Source organism: Megascapheus bottae, chromosome 31 (assembly GCF_031878675.1).
Source record: "Megascapheus bottae isolate mThoBot1 chromosome 31, mThoBot2.hap1, whole genome shotgun sequence".
Lineage (NCBI taxonomy): Eukaryota > Metazoa > Chordata > Mammalia > Rodentia > Geomyidae > Megascapheus > Megascapheus bottae.
In genome coordinates this window covers 808769-818401 of record NC_143539.1, presented here as the reverse complement: position 1 = coordinate 818401, position 9633 = coordinate 808769, and the positions used below count along the sequence as shown (strand labels likewise).

The 9633-nt window shown below is 55.4% G+C and overlaps 1 protein-coding gene across 1 annotated transcript; it reads right to left on the bottom strand.

Moving 5' to 3' along the window:
- Positions 1–924: 924 nt before the first annotated feature.
- On the bottom strand, positions 925–8426 carry Hspbp1 (HSPA (Hsp70) binding protein 1). The gene is made up of 8 exons (XM_090322968.1): positions 8338–8426; positions 7737–8036; positions 5186–5390; positions 4837–5061; positions 2255–2410; positions 2056–2152; positions 1680–1791; positions 925–1238 (listed from the first exon to the last, which is right to left on the bottom strand). The coding sequence occupies exons 2-8, from the start codon at positions 7938–7940 to the stop codon at positions 1164–1166; spliced, it is 1074 nt and encodes a 357-aa protein (XP_090179094.1). The 5' UTR covers positions 7941–8036; positions 8338–8426; the 3' UTR covers positions 925–1163.
- Between the last annotated feature and the right edge of the window lie 1207 nt (positions 8427–9633).

Here is a 9633-nt window from a genome sequence, read left to right as displayed (position 1 = left end):
ATGACTGCTCCCCAAAAAAGAGGGTGATCAAGGGTAAATGCGTTTGAAACAATGTGCAGATGTGAAAATAAACAGTGAAATGTGTTGAAGCCTTTTAAGAAAGGGGAGGGGTGAGGGGAGAAATGGCACAAAATGACTTTGATCCAGATGTTTTTGTATGTATGTATGGAAATGACACTAAAAATCTCTTGGACAACTCATGCTAATAAAAAAAAAAATCACCAGGCTGGGAGTGTGGCTTAGTGGTAGAGTGTTTGCCTAGCATGCAAGACACCATGGGTTCCATTCCGCAGTACCACATATGCAGAAAAAGCTGGAAGTGGCATAGTGGTGGCTCAAGTAGTAGAATGCTAGCCTTGAGCAAAAGAAGCTCAGAGACAGGCCCCCAGTCTCTTGAGTTAAGGACCCAGGACAGGCAAAAAAGAAAAAAAACACCAGTCAGGTCTCTTAGTTGCAAATGACAAATGTTCTTTTAAGCCAACACTAAGCTATCACTGGCGAGAGGGCATTCCCTCAGAGGTCTAGAACAGCCACAGGCCTGACCTGGAGACAGTGACCTCTGCCCCAGCATTAAGAACTTCTGCCCATCCTCTCTAGATGCCTGTCCCTGTCCTGTCCAGCACAACCCTCTTCTAGGGCCCCCCCACATTCATGTTCTGATTTGTGCAGCAGAAGTCACGTGACTACCCTGCTGCAAGGAACACTGGAAAAGAAAATGGCTTCTACTTTAGAACTCCAAATCAAACAGGAGAATTCAGGGACGCTGAGGAGGTCAAAACAAAAATGAAAATAAGACATGTTCCTACACCCTGGCCCAACAGAGGCTGGAGGATGGAAGCCCACAGCAAGAGCAATGCTTTTATTTTTCCATCAGTTCCCCAAGTCTCCACCCCCAGGGACCCTGGAGAGGAGATGACAAAGGTGGCAGGAGGAGGAGAAACACCTTTATTGGAAGAGCAGTGCAGACAGGAGGAGGGTGAATGCACAGGGGCGGGGTCCACAGAGCCAGCACCGTTCTCAGTACCCCTCCAGGGGGCTGCCCAGAGATGGACTGGCACGCCAGGCGCTGACCAGGCCCAGCAGGCCCTGGGAGAGGGCGTGGTGGGCAGGAGGGAGGCAGAAGGCCTGGGCTCCCAGGAGAGCGCGCAAGAAACCACTTGGTTTCACCGGTCCATGCTGTCATCCGTGGGGCTGGAGAAACAGGTCTGTAGCAGCTTTTCACAGAACTCCAGCTCCTCCTGGAGTGGGGAAGGGGAGTCGTGAGACGGGGCTACCATGCCTCCAGCACTCAGCAGCCACACATGAAGCCACGCGAAGGACACGCATTGGACATGCATATATACACACCACCACGTGGAGTGGCAACCTCTACCTCCCACGAACTCCACGGTGACCGCAGGCTGCCCCCCAGCCCTGTGCCCGCGGGGGCCTGCCACCTGAGAGGCTCCAGAGGGCAGAATGTTTCCCAGGGGGCCTGGGCCAAAAGACCCCTGATCTCAGCCCTCTGAGGAGCTAGGGTTGCGGGCATGAGCACTGGTCCGGAGCTTATTTCTTGACCTAATCTCTCCTTGACCCCCCTCCTCACAGTCTCCCCTACACTAACACAGCACAGGGCAGCACGGCATGCCCGAGTGGAGGGCAGAGGCCCTGGGTGGGTCCCCCCCCCTTGCCCTCTGCACCTGGTATTCCTCATGCTGCTGCAGCAGCTGGCAGCGGTGGCGTAGCAGCTCCTCAAGGCCCAGCTCTGGCTCCCGGCACTCACGCACGCCCTGGGGGAAGTCTGTCACCAGGCTGTGGGAGAGACAGGAGTGGCCCTCAGAACCACTGCGGACATCCTAGTGCACCGCTGCCTGCCGGTGGTCCCTTCTGCACGAGGACCCCGGGGAAGGAGCTGACCTGCAGAAAGCAGGTGCCTGGCACGGCCCACGTGGACTGGTGCTCAGCTGCTTGCATTACAGCTAGCCATGAACCTACTGCGGGGAAGGGGTAACAGGGACTTCACGCCCCCGTGTGCAGCAAAAGCTGTGCAGGAGGGGGCAGGGAGGCTGGGCGCACCTGCACAAGGCTCCAAGCACGTGCTCATGGAAGGGGCTGTGTTCCGTCCGCACGAGGGCCACCAGCTGCTGGACCATCCCCATGGAGCACAGCGTCCCTGAGGAGGGAGGACAGCGGCAGTGAGAGGGGCCCCAAGCGCTCTCCTGTCCCCTGTGCCCCTGCCTGCCCCGGACACCCCTGCCCGCCCGAGGCTGCCCACCTTTGTGCTCGGGGTGGCCCACCAGCAGGTTCTGCAGCAGGAACGCCGACTTGACCTTGAGTTTCTGTACTTGCTGCTGCATGGCCCGCATCAACACGGAGAAGCCGTCCAGGCGGAGGAACTGAAGCAGCCCAGCCTCCTGCTCCCGGACCAGGCCTGAGGGGAGGGGCAGGGCCTTGGGGTCATGGTCACCATCATCACCACCAATCACCATCATCATCATCACCACCAATCATCATCACCACCACCAGTACCATCATCATGGTCAGCACCACCACCCTCATATCATCATCATCATCATCATCATCACTATTACCACCACCATCACTACCACTACCATCATCATCACCACCACCACCACCATCACCACCATCACTACCATCATCATCATCATCATCATCACCATCATCACCATCACCACCATCACTACCATCATCATCATCATCATCATCACCATCATCACCATCACTACCATCACCACCATCACTACCATCATCATCATCATCACCACCATCACCACCATCACCACCATCACTACCATCATCATCATCATCATCATCATCATCATCATCACCATCATCACCACCATCATCACCATCATCATCATCATCATCATCATCATCATCATCATCACCACCAACCATCATCACCACCATCACTACCATCATCATCATCACCACCACCACTATCAACATCATGGTCAGCACCTCCACCCTCATATCATCATCATCATCATCATCATCATCACTATTACCACCACCATCACTACCACTACCATCATCATCACCACCACCACCACCACACAAATAGCGTCACCATTACCACCCTCCTACCCACTACTATCACATCACCACCACCACCCCTTCAATGCTCTCCTTTTTCTGAAGTATTTTTGAAAGGTATAGTTCATAACCAGTTCCACCTGACAGAATACTCACCGGCTGTGCACCCCCCACCATCACAGAAGCCTGGGACATTTGTATCACACTGTTTACCACCTGTTAACAGTCACTCTCCACTTCCCTTCCCCCACATCATCAGCGCTGCATGCTTGTATATTCCAATACATGACCTCAGACAGCTGAGCATAGTGGCTCACATGTGAAATCCCAGCTACTCAGTAAGCTGAGACCTGAGGACACAGGTTCAAAGCCAGCCCAGGAAAGTCCATGAGATTCTTATCTCCAATAAAACTACTCAGAAAAGGCCAAAAGTAGAGCTGTGTCTCAAGAGATAGAGTACTAGCCTTGAGCTAAAGGAGCTCAGGGACAGTGCCCAGGACCTGAGTTCAAGTTCCAGGACTGGTTAAAAAAAAATTCTAGGGCTGGGAGTGTGGCCTAGTGGTAAAGTGCTTGCCTTGCATGCATGGAGCCCTGAGTTCAATTCCTTGGTACCATACACAGAGAAAGCCCAAGTGGTGCTGTGGCTCAAGGACAGTGCCCAGGCCCTGAGTTCAAGCTCCAGAGTGGTCAAAACAAATTTTTTTACAGTATTTCATTTCTTCAAACTGAATACTAGTTATTCCACTATATGGATTTACCACATTTTGTGTCCACTTATCCAGCACTGGAAATATTATCTTTTTTTGGATCCTTAGAACTCTCTTGAGGTAAACGCTCTTGGATTCCCTTTTTACAGATGAGGAAATGAAGACCCAGCAGGTCAGGCTACAGACCAGACAACCTTCATTCTGAGGGCCACAAGAGGCCTGGAGGGCTCCCTGGAGGACAAGCATAGCAAGAGCTGGCTGGGGCCCACACCTCCCGGGACAGCTCATGGGCAGGCTCTGTGATGGTGGTGGTGGTCTCACATCGACTCTCCTGGCTACGCAGGAGGCTGAGATCTGAGGGTCTTGGTGAGAAGCCAGCCCAGGCAGGAGAGTCTGTGAGACTCATGTCCACCACCACAAAGCCACACATGGAGCTGTGGCTCAACTCTTTTAAACAAAAACATTGGAGGATAGTGCCTCAGCCAAGTTCAAGCTTTGGGACCGGTGCGTGTGCACACACAGAGAAATCTCCTGTGGTGTAAGGTATTCCCATTAAACACAATTTTGTTACCATTTCATACCACTTAAAATCCGCTATCTGAGTTAAGATACACTTTAAGGGTAAAATATACATCAGGTTTTGAAGACACCAGAGCGTGCCGAAACTCCCAGGTGGCCACCAGAAATGTCTCCAGACACGACCCACGTGGCCTGGGAGGCCGGCCAGCCACTCGGAACCCCACTCTTGACCTGGGTCATGACCACAGCCCATCTCCTCTCCACCGGCCTGCCGCCTCTCCACGCAGCAGGCGGTGGTCCTGCAGACACCTGCTTTCAAGTGAAACCCAGGTCCCCACCCGGGGCCCCACTTCTTCTGTACTGAAAGGAAATCGCCCGTAAGCCCAGACAGGATGAGGAACCTTCCTAGTGCATCCACGGGTGGAAAGCTGCGCTACACAGGCTCCCACGGAGGGAGTGCCCGGTCCCAGGGGCTCCACGCCACCCCTCGCCCGGGGCCAGCTCCCATGCCCCAGCACCCCCGGACACTCACAGGGGGACACTCACAGGGGGACACTCACAGGGGGACACTCACAGGAGATGGCGAAGAGGGCCTTGACGCGTACCGTGTCGCAGGAGTCCCGGTCCAGCAGCCGCAGCAGCTTCCGCAGGGCACCCAGGCCCAACACCTGCTCCTGGATGGCCGCCACGTTCTGACTGCAGGTCCCGATCAGCTGGGCGGCCCGCCACCGCAGCCCCGCTGCCCTCGCCTCCAGGTAGCGGCCCACCAGCAGGTGCATGCCTGACAGCTGGCAGAAATCTGCACCAGAGACCAGAGTCGCTGTGGCCCTGCCTGCTCCTGGAGGCAGCAGGAGGGTCTGGAGGCTGGGGGGAGCCGAGAGTGCCATTGGTTCCCAGGAGCGGGGAGAGGGCAGAGGGGCTACCTGCAGCGTTGTCCATGTTCTCACACAGGTCGGCCAGCAGCTCCAGGGCCCCCTCACGCTCCTGCTGGTCAGAGGCCAGCTCCGCTTCTCCGGCTGCGGAGGGCATGGGCTGGGAGAGCACGCGGAGACAGCTCTTCATCTGCTCCACCTCCTCGCGCTGGCCCCGGAAGGCGGCCGACATGGCCTCCTGCAGCCACTGGCGCCTCTGCAGGACAGGAGGGGAGAAGCGGGGACTGTGTAGAGACTTACAAGATCACATCATAGTTCTCCCCCTCCCTGCCCTTTAGCCAATCCTGGGGCTTGAACTCAGGACTGAGGCACTGTCCCTGAGCTGCTTTTTCTTAAGGGTAGCACTCTGCCACTTGAGCCACAGTGCCGCCATTTCCAGCTTTTTCTGTGTATATGGTACTGAGGAATGGAACCCAAGGCTTCATGCATGCTAGGCGAGCACTCTACCAGGAAGCCACATTTCCAGCCCCATCACAGCAATTTCTGTCAAGGTGTCTAGGCCAGCAGTGGTGGCTGGGGCTTGCAATCCTAGCACTGGGAAGGCAGAAATCAGGAAATGTGGCTGGAGTCCACCTTGGCAGAAAAAGGGACTCCATGTCAACCAATGATTGATAGTGCGTAAGTGTTAGCCCAGCCACAAGCAAAGCATAATGGCTGGATGTGGTGGGTACTTGTCTTCAAGCAGTACAGGTAGGCACAAACAAGAGGATGACAGTCCAGGCTGGCCCAGGCATAAAGCAAGACCTTACCTTGAAAAAAGTCAACGCAAAAAGGAGGTAGGGGCAGGAGTTTGACCTAGTGGGAGAGTGCTTACCTACCATGCACAAAGACCCAGGTTCAATTCCTCGGGAGCGTATACATAGAAAAAAAGCCAGAAGTGGTGCTGTGGCTCAAGTGGTAGAGCTCTAGCCTTGAGAAAGCCCAAGGACAGTGCTCAGGCCCTGAGTTCAAGCCCAGGACTGCCAAAAAAAAAGAAAAAAAGAAAAGGAGCTAGCAGAGTGCCTCCAGTGGTGGAGCGTTTGTTTGGCAAGTAAGAGGCCCTGAGTTCAAACCCCTATACCACCCAAAAACAGAAGAAAAAAAGTACCTAGCACCATGCCCTGCTCTTTTTCTTTATTTTATTTATTTTGCCAGTCCTGGGCCTTGAATTTAGGCCCTGAGGGCTGTCCTTGAGCTTTCTTAAGACTAAAGCTCTACCACTTGAGCCATAGCACTACTTTCAGCTTTTTCTATGTATGTGTACCAAGGAATCGAATCCGAGTCTTTGTGCTTCCTAGGCAAGCACTCTACCACTAGGCCAAACTCCAGGCTCAATGCCTTCTTCTTCTTTTTTTTTTTTTTTCCCAGAGGCTTGAACTCTGGGCCTGGGTGCTACCCCTGAGCTCTTCAGCTCAAGGCCACCACCCTACCCCTTGAACCACAGCCCCACTTCTGGTTTTCTAGTGGTTAACTGGAGATAAGGGTCTCACAGTCTTTAGTGCCCAGACTGGCTTTGAACCTTGATTCTCAGATCTCAGCCTCCTGAGTAGCTAGGATTACAGGTGTGAGCCATCGGACCTAGCCTGCACTGCTCTTTAGGGCACCTCCTTTATTCAGACTGGACTCTTTTCATGGTCCTGAGCAAAACAGGCAGAAATTCTTAAGTGGGGGAAAGGGAAGGAGCCACATTCTGGTGAGAGAGCAGATAAGATAAGCAGAACGTGTCCATGATACAGTTCTATCACAAGCACCATTGCGTGGGGATGCTCCGATAGGAGGATCAGGGCAATGGGGTGGGGCCCCAGAATTAAATGAGGTAATCTTGGAGAGGGTAGGTAAACAAATTGTCCCATGTATTTTAGTTTTGGGGGATATTTTTTGCCTTTCTGATTTTTCTGATATATGTCCAACATGCTAGAAGAAAATAGTTTAAAAAAATAACTTGAGATAATGCCTAGCTTGTTTAATGCTTTATGAAATTTCCACCCACAATCTTGGGCATTGAAAACACATGTATGAAGTACATGTACGTGGAATAAGTTTCATGAATGGAAAAAGAAAGAAAAACTTCTGCACCTATTTTCTACCTCACTGTTGTACTGGTTCAATGACATAGTATATGCAAATAGATTAGCGCCACGTTCCCCGTCTACAAACAGGGGTTTGCGAGTAATCATTACTACCTATCTTCAGAAACAACTCTATGTGCCTCCAATGGATGGATTTAAAAAATAAAAAACAAAAGCAGCAAGTTGTGACTTGCTCAAGACAAGGTCACCGTCGGCCACCCTCAGAGACTCGGGGCCACACCACCGTGTAGGGCTGCTCTTGAGAAAGTCAGTTTGCAAATGCATGGGCTTGAGGCTTGATGAGATTTAGGCAATAAGCCCGAGGCCGTGCTGCTGGGCCGCCGACCGCGAGCCCTCCAGGGAGCCCTTCTGCTTTTTTCTTGTTTCCTCTTCCCGGGCCGGTGCCTTCGGTCCAGGACCTCCGGCCTACATACTGACCCCACCCGGCACAGCCACAGCTCCCCGAGACCCCCGCCCCCGGGCGCACACGATACCTCCTCGCTCATGGGCTCTGGCGGGGGCTCTGGCTCCTGGGAGCCCGCGGTGATGGCCATCTGCAGCAGACCCTGGAGGTTGCGGGGGGGCCGGGGATGGCCGGCGCCCCCCGCCGAGGAGCCGCTGCCCCCCGACGAGCAGCCCTGGGCGGCCGGGGGCAAGGCCAGCGGGAGGCGGCTGCCCCCCGAGCCTTGGTCGGCCATGGACGGTTTGGGGAGAAGGGCAGCAGCGGGCTGGGGAGGGGAGGTGGTCACCGCCGGCAGCGCTCGGATGTCCGCAGGGGCCGACTTCGCGGGTGTCTGCCGGAAACGCGGCGGGTCAGGGGCGCTGGGCGGCGCCGCGCCGCCTCAAGGCCCTCGACCCGGGCCCCTCGGGAGCGCAGCCCCCTGCCCTGCATCCTCAGGGGACCCTTCCTCCAAGCCATGAGCCCCTCCTCAGCCCTAGCAACAGGCCCCACCCCTCGTCCTGGCAACAGCCCCCGCCGCCGCCGGCGTCCCGTCTCCTAGCAACCCCGCCCCGCCCCCAAAGCCCGGCGGTCTCCCTAGTGACCGGCGAAGCCCCTCCTTTTCGAAGACGGGCCCCCAGCACGGCGGGCCTCACCTCCTCGAGCCTCCAGCCGCCGCCGCGCCTAAGGAGAGAATCGCCTGCACCTGACGCTGCTGGGCGCCGCCATCTTGGCCGGAAGTGCGCACGGCCTCACCCGGAAGTGCTTGGCGCGCCCATCCGGCTTCGCGACGGCGTCGAGGCCGAAGCCTCAGGCCGCGCCCCTCTTGGCAAACACCGCCTTCGGCCCCGCCCCTGCCGACCAGGCCACGCCTCCGTTGGCCCCGCCCTCTCGCGGTCCTGCGGAGGCCGAGCCCCGCCCCCGGCCCGCCCCAGCGAGCCCCACCCCTCTGTCTCATTAGCGCATGCAGACTCCGCCCACACCCATACTTCCGCCCCGTCTTAGGTCATTCTCCCCCGCGGTTAGGCTCCGCCTCTCCTTTAAGCCCCGCCCCGTTCTAGACCACGCCCTCGGCGCTCCCGTCGCGTCTTTCTTGGCGATTCAGCTTTGGTCTCCCAAATTGGTTTTCCTCCCATCTCCTATTTGAGCCTGGGGGTCTTGCCTTTAATACCTGCCGTTTACCCCGTAAGCACAGATCGTCTAACTCTCAGCCTCAGTTTCCCCGTTCATCTCATGGGCCCCTGGGCCCTCCCGGTGCAGAGGAGGGAGATCCTGCAAGCCTGGAGCCAGGAAGCCAAATACCCCAGAGCCTAGCTCAGGATTCCGAACGCGGGCCTGGTGAGCCCAGGTGTAGGCCAGGCCTGTTGGGGGTATTTGCATTTGACTGGGTTTAAGCAAACTCCATCTGGATGGAAAGTGAGGTCGCAGTCCCAGGGGTGTGGGGGTCCCTGCAGGTCTCTGGGCAGAGGTGGGAAGAGTAAAATGCCTGCCTGAGGAAGTCTTTGTTGCAACCTGTGGTGATAGGGTGTGGACGTGTTGGCACTCTGTTGTAGCTTCCTATTGCTTCTGTTAACAAATTACCAAAAACTCAGTAATTTGAAACAACGTACACTTATAGCCAGGCACCAGTGGCTCAAACTTACAATCCTAGCTACTCAGGAAACTGCGATCTGAGGATCCTGTTTTGAAGACCCAGGTAGACAAAACTAACTAATCCGGGCGGGGGGAGAAGCCAGGGGCCTGGAGATTGGCCCAGTGATAGAGTGCTTGCCTCACATGCACCAAGACCCGAATTCGATTCCCTAGGAAAAAAGCCGGAAGTAGTGCTGTGGCTTAAGTGGTATGGCGCTGAGAAAGTCCGAGGACAGTGCTCAGATTCTGAGTTCAAGTCCCAGAACTGGCAAAAAAAAAAAAAAAAAAAGTCAGAAGTAGAGATGTTGCTGGAATAGTAG